Source organism: Lepus europaeus, chromosome X (assembly GCF_033115175.1).
Source record: "Lepus europaeus isolate LE1 chromosome X, mLepTim1.pri, whole genome shotgun sequence".
Lineage (NCBI taxonomy): Eukaryota > Metazoa > Chordata > Mammalia > Lagomorpha > Leporidae > Lepus > Lepus europaeus.
In genome coordinates this window covers 20,863,877-20,880,508 of record NC_084850.1, presented here as the reverse complement: position 1 = coordinate 20,880,508, position 16,632 = coordinate 20,863,877, and the positions used below count along the sequence as shown (strand labels likewise).

The 16,632-nt window shown below is 40.0% G+C and overlaps 1 protein-coding gene across 1 annotated transcript in view; it reads left to right on the top strand.

The window, feature by feature from the left end:
- Positions 1-16,632, top strand: part of LOC133752502 (cancer/testis antigen 55-like) — a 119,153-nt gene that overhangs the window by 17,652 nt on the left and 84,869 nt on the right. Inside the window, exons 3-4 of the mRNA XM_062183003.1 lie at positions 629-773; positions 2,883-2,995. Of these exons, the coding sequence (XP_062038987.1) occupies positions 629-773; positions 2,883-2,995 (258 nt within the window). The remainder of the gene's footprint in view (positions 1-628; positions 774-2,882; positions 2,996-16,632) is intronic.

Genomic DNA, 16,632 nt, shown 5'->3' with positions numbered 1-16,632 from the left:
TTTTTTATCTGTCTCCAATTTCAAGTGCTTTTTCCAGCATTTAGTTCATGGTTCTTTTCCCTGGTTCTGATTCTTAAATGGCATTGTTTACATGTCTGTCCCCCCTGGTCTGTGTGCATTTCTACTCTCTGATTCCCAGCTCCTGCCACTGATATCATTGAACAGAATACGCTTTCTTTTATTTCACAACCCAACACAAGACAGATTTTGTCTATTTGATGCCTCAATTTTCTCTCACTCTGAAATTTTCTCCCTCATGAGCAATTGCAAAAAAAAATTCCCATGTTTGTAATTTTCATCATAACATAGTAGAAGTAGATACATGTCCATTTCAACTCTCATTTGATACTTAAATTCTAGATCACAAGAACAGTATACATTTCACCCTTGAGCTTAATGCAATGACTCTATTAAACTTCAGTGCACAATTAACTTGGTCCCAAGCATTTAATCAACACGTGAAACACAAGCATTATTTTAACTCACCATGTTACATTTGTTGTGTGACATTTTCTCTAGTGTAGAGATTACTTGGTCACAATAGTTCTGGAACGCTAGTCATATAATCATTGAGTTATCCTTTTAAAACACGTGTCTTGTTTAAAGGAACTTCTTACTTACCTTACAGGTGGATGCAATCGCTTTTGATGTTCATTTTGCTGGACAATCTGACCTGCAAACCAGAATTCTAATTGGTTGTGTTACTGCTATAAAGAAAGGTGTTGTCTACGTTAATGAAACAATTAAGTGTTCCCTAGACAATGTCACTGAAGGTATGATTTTCATTTACAGAAAAATGCAATGTTTATTTTTTGAGAAGAACTTAGTAGTGGCACAAATTATAGAGCATACTTGGCTCTAATCTGTCTCCTGAAGATTTGAGGAGGACCCTTGGATGGGAAAATAATATACAGTATGAGGGCGATTAACTTTTATTCATAATAGCTTCTGTTATCATTTATTATGTGTGAGTGGAATCAGTAATGTCTAGATGTGTCTTTTATTCATACAAGTATTTAGTTACTAATCAATTAAAAAACCCACAGCTGTAGAAGGTTAATACTTTCAATGAACACAAGTGCTTCAAAAGTGAAGTTTAGAGATAGATTTGCAGTGTACTGTGTGTGTGTGTGTATGATGCATCCAATGTTGAATTCTACTTGTAATTGACAGATATGTTCTAAGATTTTTACTCTACCCAAAACTATAATTTGTTGATGCTTTATGCATCTGATGCTGCTGTCAGGTCCCTTTGGTGTAGAAAGGGAGATTAAGTTGGCTTCAACAACCAGTTTTGTCTTTTATTTTTCTTGGATGTCAAAGCATAATTCTTCTCAGATTTGCTCTTAAGATACTAACTCTGTTTTGTTGAGATAACGCCACGTGGAACAAAAGTGGGGTCTGGACGTGGTTAGAAGACTGTACTTGTTCTTGCCATTAGAGGATAGAGTGGTCCTAGATATAAATTGAAGTTTGAGATGACAATGTTTTCTGGTGAGTTAGACCTTTGAAGTGAAAGAAAAGAGAGGAAAAATTAATTGCAGTGTTTTGCTTTGAGCAATGGTAAGGATGGAGATGTGGAAGACTGAGAAGAGCCAAATTTGGTGAATGTGAAGAAAAGCAGGAATGGAGCTTTTAATATGTTAATTCAGCCTGGATATTGATATAATGGAAACTTAGGTTGATTAGAGCCAGACACATGTACACTGTGTAATGTATATTGATTAAGAAATAAAAAGTGATTTCTCACTGTGCCTTATCACATTAACTTTGTGGACATTACTAGTTAGTAAAAGTGGCTGGTCCAATTTACACTTCCTCCTGTTAAGTTTCAGATTTTTGGTTCCTGCAGACTTTGAAGGTACCTTTGTTATCCTGTGACTAATGTCTGTCTCGTAAAATCCCATTTGAGACTGCATGTTTATATCCATAAAATCAGAGACATATTTAAGAATGCATCAGTTGGCTCCTTTGTTGCAGTACAATGGATTAAGCAACCTCCTGCTATGTCAGTATACCATATGAGCACCAGTTCAAGTCTTAGCTACTCCAATTTGTTCTTGGATGGAATTTCAATCTCCTGGCTTTAGCCTGGCCTAGTACAGCCTCTTGTGGCTATTTAGAAAGTGAATTAGCAGATGAAAGATCTCTCTCTCTCTCTCCCTCCCTCCCTTGCCTCTCTCTCTTCTCTCTTTCTGTCACTCTGTCTTTTGAATAAACAAAATAAATCTTTTTTAAAGAACCAAATTCATCAGCTGACCAAAATACCTGGGATTACTTATTCTTTCAATCAGTGGCAATATCTCCCAATGCTACCACCATCCCTCCAGGCTGTAAACCATTGGTGGTTACCTGTGGAAGGCATAATTATTAGATTGTACATGTAAAGATTTATTGTCACATTAATTGTGTGTCATGAAAACTACTAGCATACTTCTCATTTATATACCGTGAAGCCGAGATATATTATGCACCTTCAGTAAGGGTGTCAACTGAGTAAGTGACAGCGGCATGGTCTGTCTACAGGAAGCCAGTTTCAAGGTTGTAATCTCACATTTCTATTTGCTTCCCCTAAGGAAATTTGAATTTGGCTCACTGTTTAATAAATCCCATGGTGCACACCAGAAATTGTGTGTGAGGTTCAGTTCTTCGCAATTTTCCCCGCATGACCTTGCTGAATCAGTACGGAAGAGAATCATTATCTAAGACATAATGAATTCCTTCTTGGATGGAAGACTTACAATCTGTCTGTTCAAACACATGCAAACTGATAATATAGAATCAGGCTTCTTAGCATTATTATAGCACTGACCAAACTTGTGAATGTAGCATGATTTCAGAGACGAGATAATGTAACTCAGGCTTCTCCATGGCTCTTGTAGGTTTTGTGCCTTACAATGGTGACTGGTTAGAAGTTGAGTATTCAGTCCAACCAGGTACCTGGAAAATCAGGGCACACTCAGCAAAGCCCTTGACCTGTAAGCATGTCGAAAAGGTAATTTAAATGTTGCACTTGACTGTCCGTTCTGCCAATGTTTACTCTGGTGATAACTTGGTTCTGACTTTTCTACCGACTCTTCTGTGATATTTATAAACTGTATTCTTTGATAAAGAGGAGTTTATGTTCCTTTTTGAAAATGAAGGACTTCCAAAACAAAGAAAGAATAACCTATATTGTATAGTTCATATTTGAATGCTATTACAATGCTCTACTCAAAACACTATAAAATGTGAGTTGTATACAAGAGTATTATTGGGAAAGAGTGAATGCAGTGTGCTGTATCAGCTGACCTTTTACAAATGTGATGTGGGTAGTGTAGTTGGAACATAAGAGGGAAATCCATGAAATGGTCATTAATGCACAGAGTGAGAATGGTAGTAGAAAATCTCACTGCAAAGGTGTTCTCTGCAGAGATTATGAATAGGCTGTTATGAAGTGGAGTCTACCCCAGGTGTGCTTACAGAGCATCCCTGGTATTGACATGATACTAGCCAGGTTGGGAATCTCCATGGGAATGGAGAGACTTTCAGGATAGAACCATTGTGAGGAGGTACAAAAAAGGTTGAAGTGTGGTATGATTTTAACAATTTTCTCCCTTTCCCTTTGCAGGCCTGGGTTACCAGTATAAGTGGAAGAAATGGGGTGATAGATGATTCTATCTATTTCACCTTGGATTCTCTGATATGCCCTGTGGGATATGTTCCTAAAAGCAATCATATGGTCAATGTGGACATAGTGGAGAGCAGCCAGGGGTGCCATATGTGGAGAGCTGTTTCTATCACCCCAGTGCACATGATGGATTAATAACAACATCTTTTTATTTTCAGTTTGTCTTTTCTCATAGAAGCTGCAAAAGGCCTAATTCAGTTGAAACAACTCAATTCAGTAATCATAAATAGTGTTTAATCGTAGCATTTCTGTTATATTCAATGCAGATACTGGTTGGTTTGAGTGTTACAAAAAAATCAAAATTATTGCAGGGCATCAATGTAACAGCAAGGCAAAGCTGGCAAGTTACAGTAAGAAAGGACTTGTTGGAAACCTCCTGAAATGGAATTTGAATTTCTGCCTTTCCAACACACAGAGTGGATTGGCTGATGGAAAACACCTGTTAGGGCCCTGAAATGAGGCAAAGCATTTCACTCAAGAAATAGCCATACGAACATGTTAATGGGCATGTGTGATAGTTCCTGTTTGCAAAAATTGAGCCAACCTCTTGCTTTATGTTCACCTTGCTATTCTGCATATTGCTTTTCATCTCTCATCACCAGTACAATTTGTTGTTTCTATTGTTGATTTGTGCTCTTCTTTACTATGCAAATAGGTAAAATCAATAAAAACAAGTCTGTTTAGGGTGTGTTTTTGTGTGTGCTTTTTTTGTTTTTATTATCCCATTATAGGCCACATAGACTTTCTTTGACATTCTACAATATGACCAATATGAAATTATATTATTGTTAAAGCCATTAAACTTAAGATCTGACCAGCACTGGTGTTAGCTGTTAATTGATCCCTTGTTTGCCAGAAATAAACATTTTGATCAGTCTTTGAAGGCCTCAGTTGATTTTTTAAATGGCACAGGAATCTCTGGAGGCCAGTGTTTCAGCAGTTAAGTCACTAGTTAAGAATTCTGTGTTTCACATTTGAGTAAATGGAATAGATTCCTGGCTGCAGCTCCTTGACTCCATCTTCCTGATAATGAAAACCATGGCAAGCAAACTTGGGTTTCTGCCACTCACTTGGGAGATTTTGTTTGAGTTCTAGAATACCAGGTTGTGCTATACGCATTGGGGGAGTGAACCAGGAGATAAGAACTCTGTATCGCTGTGTTTGTGGACCGCTTGGATCTTAATCAGACAGTGGTACCAGAGGTGCTTACCTCTGCTGTTGACTCATGGCCTTTGTTCGTTCAGTGAAATACAAGCTTGTTAAAGTGTTTGTGTAAATGCACATGATGAAAAAGTATTCATGGATTTTAAAACTTTGTGCACCAGATATCTTTAATGCCATTGGTCATTTAATTTTTAAAAACTTATTAATTTGTTTTTAAGTCAGAGTTGTGGGGGAGGGAGGGTTTCCATCTGCTGGTTCGCTCCCCAAGTGGCCATGACAGCCATGCTGATGCCAAGAGCCCTGAAGTCCATTCTGCGTCTACCACCTGGGTGGCAGGGGCCCAAACACTTGGGCCATCTGCTGCTGCTTTTTCCAGGCCATTAGCAGGGAGCTGTATTGAAAAGTGGAGCACCCAGGACACAAACTAGCACCATGATGCAGGACACATCTGTTTACTTTGAAAAGCACCAAAAAGGCATTATCATTGATAAAATACTTGAGTAGTTAAAAATTCAAGACCTATTTTCTTTTTTTTATTTGACAGAATTAGACAGTGACAGAGAGAGACAGAGAGAAAGGTCTTCCTTCTGTTGGTTCACTCCCCAAATGACTGCTACGGCCAGTGCTGTGCCGATCTGAAGCCAGGATCGTGGTGCTTCTTCCTGGTCTCCAATGCGGGTGCAGGGGCTCAAGCACTTGGGCCATCCTCCACTGCCCTCCTGGGCCACAGCAGAGAGCTGGACTGGAAGAGGAGCAACCAGGTCTAGAACCCAGTGCCCATATGGGATGCCGGTGCCGCAGGTGGAGGATTAACCAAGTGAGCCACGGCGCTGGCCCAAGACTATTTTCAAATGGGTTGAATTATGCCATTCCTGCTCTCCCCATAATGTGTGCTCATGTGCCATCCAATGGTTCCTGTGTATAGTATCTTATTTTGAAATAAGGTATCTGGCCAGCACCACGGCTCACTAGGCTAATCCTCCACCCGCGGAGCCGGCACACCGTGTTCTAGTCCCGATCGCAGCGTCACATTCTGTCCTGGTTGCTCCTCTTCCAGTCCAACTCTCTGCTGTGGCTCAAGAGTGCAGTGGAGGATGGCCCAAGTGCTTGGACCCTGCACCCGCATGGGAGACCAGGAGAAGTACCTGGCTCCTGCCTTCGGATCGGTGCAGTGTGCTGGCCGCAGCGGCCATTGGAGGGTGAACCAACAGCAAAAGGAAGACCTTTCTCTCTGTATCTCTCTCTCTCTCACTGTCCACTCTGCCTATCAAAAAAAAAGGTATCTGTGGGGACGGTGCTGTGGCCATCTTCAATGCTGGCATCTAAAATATGGCCTCTTGTTTGAGTCTCGGCTTCTCCAGTTAATTATCCAGCTCCTTGCTGGTGCACCTGGGAAGGAAGAGGAAGATTATCCAACTATTTGGGCATGTGCACACATGTGAGACACTCAGAAGAGACTCCTGGTCCTTGGCTTGGGCTGGCACAGTCCTGGCTGCTGTGGACATTTGGTGAATGAACTAGCAAATGGAGGATCTCTCTCTCTCTCTCTGAATATAAGAGAGTCATCTTATGCTAATGGATCTTCCACTTATCCCTGCAGAAGCTCCCTGAGAGAGTAGGAATGGCTTCCCATGAAAGGTCCTCTTGAATCCCCAGGAGGTGAAAGGGGTTCTTCTGCCTTCATTATGGGGGCTGCTTCAAGCCTTGGAAGCTTCTAGAACAGAATTTCTCTGGCCAGCAGGGGAGGGTATACATTCCTGGACTCGCTTGTTGTGGTTGAGCCACTTTTGCAGAAACATAGCCAATGACTTTGGGTGGAGACCATAGTTCCAGGACCCGCAGAGAGGATGGGAGCTACCTGGGCCCAGGGCTGGGCTAAGTGGAATCCCCCTTTGACATGCAGTGCTAAATTTTCCAGGCTGGCGCCTCTTGCGGTGGGATCCTCATCACAAGTGGCTCTAGTTTTTGAAGACTCAGACCTGGCAGAAAGTAGGCCCTTTTTTGCCTTAATGGTAGGCTGGCAGCTCAACAGGTTGACAGGGAAACTGCTGGGGTTTCCTTCTGTGATCCCATCCTTCTGGATATTATGATATGCAGGTGCCTTCTCTGTTTAGTGTTTAGTCCTTAGGAGCAGTGACTGGGTCTTGAGGAGTGAAAATTGTGCTGTAATATTCCATTATGATACAGTCTGACCAGAGTTTGGTTTCTGAATGCATGCAGGTATTTAAACATTGAAGTAATAAGTGAACGGCATGAGAAGGATGGAAGCTTCATGCAATTATGGTGTCAAGGATCTGGGCCTAGTGTTGGGTAGTTAGATCCAAGAGGATGTGCCTTAGGATGGTAATTCTTACTGGAGTGTTGAGTACAAAAGCCTGACTTGGTCCCAGTCAATGACTCTGCTTACTAAGTAGTCATGGGAACCTTCTTGCTCACAAGGTATATCCTGGTGAACTGCTGTCCTCCCAGAGGCCACACCATTGGGGCTGCCAATCATGAACTTGAGCCTTTTGGCTGTGAGTCAACTACCCTTTCTTTCTTTTAAGTTAGTTGCCTCAAGTATTTGAACATCTTGCTGAGATGCTGACTGACATGTGTAGAATATCAGCAATGAGGGAAGCTGTTATAATAGGGGTCTTTTTTGCCTTCAGTACTATTTGTTCCTGCTTTCCTTTTCTTTGCTTCCTCCCGAAGGGATTGAAGCAGTTAAGAATATGCCTCCTAAAAGTCTACTGTCATCTATAGTGACTATTTTGATTGAAAATCACCTGAACAACAGCAGGTCTAAGAGGGTTCTGGAGACCTTCATGTTATTTCTTAACAGTGGGGGTAAAATGTCCTTGTGCAAATTGCCCTCTATTCCTGCATGAGAGGGACGTACTCAATATCAAGGATGGATGCTGAGGCTGACACAGTTCTGTATAGACCTTGTTCAAGTCATTCTTATTTGCTAGTCCCCTACACTATTTCCTCAGTTCTTTACACCTCACTATTCTTTGTTGAATTCAGCACATGCATGTTGAATGGCATCATTGGAATTTCACTCCCTTTTGTAGGCTCCAGAGTCACATTCAACATATAGTCAGTAGATTTGTATGCTTTCCTCCTGGGGGTCAACCTTATGTCAATTTAATTCTCAGACCAAGCTGGAAAATCCCAAGAGGGTAGAGATCAAATTTTGTCTCCCCTCTAGGATTACAGATAAGAAGACAGGCCAGGGGATTCCAGATGGTATGAAGGTGGCCATTGCCTTGCTGTTTCCTGAGTGTTCACTCAAGGTTCATTTCTAACATTTGCAGAGGATACTTTCTCTTCCACCCATACATCTCTTCTGCCTCAACTGTCTCCCACCCCTCAACTGTCTCCCATACTCACTTGTAAACCTGCTACCCTTCTGTTTCATTAGTGTGTTCTAAGCATCACAGTGTTTGTCCATGAGTCTTGGTTGAGCCTTTCTTGATGCATATGTGGCTGATGGTCTCATTTTCCTACAGTTTGCTGAACACTCAGGGAAAGTGGCTGTGTCCATCTCCCAAGAGGAGATGGTGTCAGGACCTGTAAAACAACCCCTCCACTGGACACCATGCAGGTGATTCCTATGGTATGGGTTAAGGAGAAAACCTTTATTTCCATTCTCTTATAATTTATGTTGTCCGTTGCTACATTTATATTCTTTGCCTAACTTGGACATGTCATGTACACTGGCATAATTAATCCAGCATATCCTTTATTCATAGGCCTTAAAGAATGGGTCCAGAAACTGTCATGTAACACACACTAGACATCAATACCGTGATGCCTCCAGCTTGGTTTAATAGTTTAACAGTTTAAGTGATCTGTGATCATTTTTTGACAGGCAGAGTTAGTGAGAGAGAGAGAGACAGAGAGAAAGGTCTTCCTTCTGTTGGTTCACCCTCCAAATGGCCTCTACGGCTGGTGCGCTGTGCCTATCCGAGGCCAGGAGCCAGGTGCTTCCTCCTTGTCCCATGTGGGTGCAAGGCCCAAGGACTTGGACCATCCTCCACTGCCTTCCCGGGCCCAGCAGAGAGCTGGACTGGAAGAGGAGCAACCGGGACAGAATCCAGAGCCCCAACTGGGACTAGAACCTGGGGTGCCAGTGCCATATGCAGAGGATTAGCCAAGTGAGCCATGGCACCGGGCATGATCACTTTTAAATTCACTCTTTATGAGTGAAACGGTCATTTTTCTATTCAATTACTGTTTTAGCCATTGTCTCTATTCCCACTGAACTAAGGTATGTTTGCTGTTGCTTTTTACTTGTTAAATTTCTTATTTTGTGAATATTAAGCCTTTTTACTGCAATGTAATTTTTAAGTATGATATTTCAAAAACTAAAAAAAAAGATAAAAAGAAAGGAGAAGGAAACAGGGTAGGAGGAAGAGAGAGGGAGGGAGGAAGGAAATATCATTTTATTCTTAGAATTGTATCTACAAAAATGTTGAGTCTTTTAGAAGCTAATTAAAATTAAAAATTATAAAAATAAGTAAAATATATCAACAGAAAAATATAAAAATAAAATACCAACAAAGGCCTTAAGGGATCGATGAAGAGTTTTCTTTCTATAAAACAAGGGATTAATTAAATAAGTTAAACATCATTGCTGGTCAGGCCACTCATTTATTGAATGTAATAGCACTGTTTCTGCTCACAGTATGTGCCAGGTAGATAAATGGACTCTGATGCACTAAAGAAAAAAAAAAGACACAGCCCCCAAGAGCCCTGCCCTTATGTTACCCGCTAACACAAGAAAGAAGGGCACAGGTCAACAATAGAAACAACAAATTGTGAGAATTCTGGAAGATGAAAAACACACGTAGAGATACTTATTGGACATATGTAAAATCGGGGCATTTGAGAAGGGAACCAAGAAATGGGAACTCCATGTGTCCGTGTGTGTGTGTGTCCCTTTCAGATGTGAAACAGAGAAAGGTGTTAGAGATTCTTCCCACTGCTCTTGACTCATAGTTTATGATCTTTCAGTGAATTGCAAGGGCTTTTAAAAGAGCTCATGTAAATGCAAATAAGGAAAAATATGTATTAATTTCTGCTTAGTACATATAAGAATGTTACTCTCTATTCCTCTTGCCATTTACTTTTTGAAATGTCTCTAGGAGGTGAGACCTTTTCATCTGTGCTTTCCCACTTTTCAGTGATAAAGATAAAATATCAGAGTAATTTTGAATGAGAGAGCAATTTTCAAAGTTTTGAAATCTACTCTCTCCCATAATATTGGCTCATGTGCTTACTCCTGCTACTTGTTTATGTGCTGTTATTTGGAAATAGGTTCTTTGCAAATGTAATGAATCTAAGACAGAGTCACACAGGATGATTGTGAACAGTGCCCCTATGAATGGAATTCTGATAAGGAGAGAAAAATTTGACACACAGATACGTAGGGAAGGGCACCATAAGATGAAAGAGTCAGATACAGTAGATGATACATCTACTTATTTGGAATTCCCAACAGCTTGGTGATCTCAACCTGCATGGACAGAATAGTGCAGAAAATACTCCCTCACATCTCTCCAGAAGAAACCAATCTTGCTGATGCACTGTCTCCTCCAGGGAATCAGTTTGTGTTTTTTTTAAGAACCTCCAGTGTGCTCATTTTTTATGGCATCGCTGGGACTCTAATCCAGGGGTGTTAAATTGTTGAGGGAGAGAGTAACAGACTGTGTGAAATCATATTCCCTAGGGTAACGCAATAAAATTTTTAGGTAATAATCCATCAAGTGTGGTGGAGATGGAAGTACCAGATGCTGAACTCACATGCTCAGTGAAAGTGAATCTGGGGGACTGACATGAGCCTGTTGTTGTGTATTGTAAACACACTGATACAGAAATGAGATAAGACATGATCATGAGCTAGATTATTCAAATGAGAAACAACATTGACTTCTAAGTTGAAGGATTGATTTTCCTCAGACATTGAACATTTCACTATACTCTTCATAGTATATCCTTCAAAGATAACATCCTATAAACTATGAAAATTATCACTCTGAAGTGTTACATCTGTACCTATTGGTGGAAGAGTTAAATTTTTTTTTTAAACAGGGGAAATAGTAGCATGAGGCCCATAGTTATCTGAATGCACTTTGATTGTGGGTTTCTGTTTCGTGTTTCCCTTTTACTTGCACTGTACAAAGCAGGTCTCCTTTGTGTAATTAGAAAAATGTAAATGTAGGAAAATCTATTACAGTTGGTATAAAAAAGCCATTGTGGATTATGTCATATTTTCCAGATATGTGTATGCTAATTTGATGTTTTGCCACACCAACCTACACTGAGGCTTTTTTTTATTTCATGAGTTGGATTCTTTCCATATTCCTTCTCTGTTCCCTTCCCTAGATTTTATTTTCTTTCTTTCCATGATGTCTCTCTTCCCCCATCTTTACTTAGGTGGGTAGCATTTCTCTCTTACACAACCCAGGTCAAATCTCATTTCTTCTAAGATTCTATTCTGTATTCTAATATTAACTCCTGTGACTCCTATGATTTCCAAAAAAAGTGTGGAATTTGATTTAGAAGAATTGCATTGATCAGAATTTCATTTCTGTTGGTTGTTTTTATCTCTTACCTCCACTGAATAGTTATTACCTGGAGGCTAGATCACATTGTAAGAAGCAAGAGTCTGAATCATGCTCCAGCTTCAGCTCCACCTCCAGTTGCATTGCCTTTGAACCTTCTTACTTGCTATGAACTCTCCTTCAATGTCTTCCTATTGTGTGTTAGTTGAAACACATAAAAGTTCCCTTTCACTTTACAGGTCTGTGGGTCTTTCTGACTCTGACTGTAAAATAATTAAGTTAATAGCAAATGCTAAAAAAGGAAAATACACAAGTGTATAAAGCTGCAATCCCTCTTGTTGATGCATTGTCAAAAGAAAGAAAATCACCAGCTTCTAAACAAATCTGTACTCTCACGTGCACTGCAGCACTATATACAGTGGATATGATAGAGGAACAACCTATATGTCTGTCAAAAGATAAATAGACAAAGAATCCGTGGTACATATAAACAATGGAATATCATTTAACTTTTAACAAGAAAGAAATCCTGTCATTTGCAACAACATGGGTGAGCTTGGAGGACCTATAACTAAGTCAAATAGTCTGGACACACAAAGGCAAAAATTATATATGAAATTATAAAAACAAGCCTACAGACACATTGATTACAAGTGGTTTCAAAACTCAGGTGAGGTTGGGAAGCAAATGGGAGATGAAAGTAAAGGGTACTGTTTAGAGAAAAAAAAACATGATAAACAAGTAGAAAGTTCAGGTGTACACCTGGAGCTCTACAGCTACTTATAGCACGTTGCATTCAGTATTTTTCTAAGTGGATATATTACAACAGCTCCTACTCCAATGGAGAGACAAATGGGTAACTGTGTGAGCTGATAGATAGGCTACCTTGTTCCTCTTACTATTTATTTTGCAAAATATGTGTCTTATATTTATATCAGGTTGCATGTCTTCAAGTATACAGAACAAAAAATTTTGAACCATGATACAAAGAACAACTGAGAGTTCAAATGTCCAAAATAACTAGACAAGGTAAGTCTATCGGTGTGAATTGGTGAGTGGTTTAGTACCAATAATACAGGTATTCTTAAACTAAGTTTCTGTTCATTAATTTTAAATCTTTTTTTTTGACAGGCAGAGTGGATAGTGAGAGATAGAGACAGAGAGAAAGGTCTTCCTTTGCCGTTGGTTCACCCTCCAATGGCCGCTGCGGAGGGCACATCTCGCTGATCCGAAGCCAGGAGCCAGGTTCTTTTCCTGGTCTCCCATGCAGGTGCAGGGCCCAAGGACTTGGGCCATCCTCCACTGCCTTCCGGGCCATAGCAGAGAGCTGGCCTGGAAGAGGGGCAACTGGGATAGAATCCGGCGCCCCAACCAGGACTAGAACCCGGTGTGCCAGCACCGCAAGGTGGAGGATTAGCCTGTTAAGCTACGGCGCCGGCCCCTGTTCATTAATTTTAAAATCCCAGATTTTGACCAGAATCTGAATGATCTTTTTTTTAAAATTTTATTTAATGAATATAAATTTCCAGTGTACAGCTTATGGATTACAATGGCTTCCCCTCCCATAACTCCCCTCCCACCCACAACCCTCCCCTCTCCCGCTCCCTCTCCCCTTCCATCTGCATCAAGATTCATTTTCAATTCTCTTTATATACAGAAGATCAATTTAGTATAAAGATTTCTACAGTTTGCACCCACATAGAAACACAAAGTGAAACATACTGTTTGAGTACTAGTTATAGCATTAAATCACAATGTACAGCACATTAAGGACAGAGATCCCACATGAGGAGCAAGTGCACAGTGGCTCCTGTTGTTGACCCAACAAATTGACACTCTAGTTTATGGCGCCAGGAACCATCCTAGGCTGTCGTCATGAGTTGCCAAGGCTATGGAAGCCTTCCAAGTTTGCCGACTCTGATCATATTTAGACAAGGTCATAAAAGACAGAGTGAGGATAGTAACCAATGATCCTAAGAGTGGCATTTACCAGGTTTGAACAATTATACAGCATTAAGTGGGGAAGAGGACCATCAGTACACACAGGTTGGGAGTAGAGCCATTGGTGGTAGAGTAGAGGTTATGATTACAAAGGAATGAGGCCCAAGTACGCTAGACAGGGTCTAGAACAAAGGACAGAGTCATTATTAGAGGAGCTAAGAAAGGTGCTGTCTAAGCTACAAGTAATTTTTCTGTTTGAGAGGCAAATAGAACCTGATAGAAGGTGCTTGATAATAATCTGGTGGGCTTTAGGCCTTGTAAGTTAAGAGACCCAGACCTATCTCTACACATGGGATATATCCTAAGGGAGGTGTGTACCTCCTAGGGGAAGGCACTCTGTTGACTTTCATTACTTGGCTGGCCTGGGAGGAGAGCTGGCCAGGTAAAGGCAGGTGGCATCTCTAACAAGAAATTTACAGTTCTGCCTGCAATGTTGCTGACCCTACTTGACCATCCCCTCAGCTGCAGTGGTCACTTTGGAAGTTGGGCTGAGTGAAGGGCTTTTCAGCTTAGAGCCAATAAGATCTGTGGCTCTGACCTGGGCATCCTTCGACTCCAGGGCAGGTCCATTTCCAGTGATCCAACTCTTGGCAGAGCTGCCAGGGCTCTTCACAAGCTGACTTCTGCTGAAGCCCAGGCTTACCACATTGAAAGCCACTGCAGTGGACTGGCCTGTTGGGTCTCCTTGAGGGCAGATCACTGTACAGATCAGCCATTAATAGGCCTGCCACCCCTTGCTTCTGATGCCGAGCTTTCTTTTCCTCCTGGTTTGTGTTAAAGCAGACCAGAGGATGCAAGTCAAGGGAGTGCCCGTATCCCATCTCTAATCTTCGGTGGCCTGAACTACAAGTCTATAGTCACAGGCATGTTCTGTAGTAGTTTTTCTAAGGTAGACAATGCCCATGAGGAAAATTACATTCTCACTTTAAAACTTTCTTTCCCTTTGGTCTGAAAGGGAGGTTTTTTCTACTTACTGTATACTTCGCTGATGGCGAAGTGAATCTAGCTATGAGATTATTATTTAAGTTCTTATTTTGGCTATGCTATTGCAGAAAAATGTTAGCCATCTCTTTTATAAGGTCTAAAGATTAAATTGTGCATCCTACAGATTCCTTCATAATAGAATTAGTTTTCTACCTTGAAGAGAATAGAGAAATGAAAGAACAAGTTGGGCTTAGAATAGAGAAATGAGGGAGCAAGTCCTAGATCGCTTGCTGACAATAGCAATATCACATGAATACTTAGCAAACCGTTTCAACCATTAGATAACAACTTAAGAAAACATTTACCAGAAGGTCCAATGCCTTCTATAAATTTTAAGAATCATGTATTTGAAAACACCTCTTAAATATCTAACATGGTGTAGTTTGTTTAACCAGTAAACTTAAGCACAACCATATAAAATGTTTTTAGTTTCTTTCTACTAACAAGTTTAAAACATATGATACACAGATTCAGGTCCCACAAATTAAAATGTATCTTTGATTGATTTTAGCAGCTTAAATTTATGGACAATCTTATCTATAAGCCATTTAAAATAAAACTCAATAAAATTTCCCCATGTGGACATACAATATGTATACACATATAACATGGCATAATAGACCAATATAGCAATTTTAATAATAGCTTTTAAAATCTTTAACTCTTTTTGTAGATTGCCAATGGATTTGAATTGCTTTTTGTTTTTAGTAACCTCAGTTAACCATACTTTCTCTCAGTTGGTACTGTTAATACATTATTGGCTTCATCTGTTTACAGAGCCATCCCAAAGTACTGAATACAATAGAAGTGGCTGGAAAAAGTCCATAGGAACCTGTAGGAGGACAGCTAAACACAGAACCAAAAACGCTTTAGTTTTATGAGCAGCAAATCATATATAACTGTGGATGACAAAAGACTTTAAGTCGCCATGTTTAAAATTATAAACTCATCAGCCAACAAGAGGCACTTGCTTACTTAACAGTATTTTTGAAAGCACCTGTAGGATTTTACAAGTATTTAACCCTTTAGGCCTCTGGGGCTTTCTCATTAAGATAACTATCATGTCTAGTAACACAAGATCACTAGACTTTTTAATTCTCAAACATTTGTATTAATAGCATTTTCCATTATAGAAACTTAAAGTCTGGTACCACATCACATCTTGACAGTCCTTCTAATATACTCCAAATAGACTGATTAGTTGGTGTCTCTATAAGATGAGAGACATAGGTCCTTCGATTTTTTCAGTTGGGCCCAAACTGGAAAAACCAAAGTCCAGGATTTACTGGAAATTTTAGAGACCAGATTGTTTGAAACTTTGATTTTTTGAATGCCTGTCAAGAATGCCAAGAAGGCTCAAAATCCAAAATATCTGGTTGAAATAAGATTCCTTTAAATCATGACATAACATAGACCAAATTTGATCATTGTTACAAGGTGATTATTCAAATCTTTGAAAAAAGCACATATTTAAATAACCCATAGCTCTTAATAAAAATTCAGCTGTTTTTGAACAATTAGAATTTAACAGACATCAAGAGAACATAATAGATTACTTTAACACATTGCTTTAACAGAGCATCAGAGTTTAATTCTATGTCAAAGAGAAATTGAGTTTCCTGTGATCTTTTGCTGTGAGGTTTCCTTCCTTTACCTTCTTTCATATTGGTGACCATGTTTCTGTGTTTCTCTGTGTAACACATCTTTAAGCATCTTTTGCAGGGCAGGATGAGTGGCAACAAATTCTTTCAGTTTCTGTTTGCTATGAAAAGTCTTAATTTCACCTTCATTCACAAATGAGAGCTTTGCAGGATATAGTATTCTGGGCTGGCAATTTTTCTCTCTTAGTACCTGGGCTATGTCTCGCCATTCCCTTCTAGCTTGTAGGGTTTCTGAAGAGAAGTCTGCTGTGAGTCTAATTGGAGATCCTCTGAGAGTGATCTGACGTTTCTCTCTTGCACATTTTAGGATCTTTTCTTTATGTTTCACTGTGGTGAGTTTGATTACAACATGTCGTGGTGAGGATCTCTTTTGGTCATGTTTATTAGGGGTTCTATAAGCTTCCTGTACTAAGATGCCTCTGTCCTTCTCCAAACCTGGGGAATTTTCTGCTAGTATCTCACTGAAAATGCCTTCTAATCCTCTCTCCCTCTCCATGCCTTCAGGAACTCCTAGAACCCGAATGTTGGGTTTTTTAATAGTATCCTGTAGATTCCCAACAATATTTTTAGATTTCTAATTTCTTCTTCTTTTCTTTGGTTT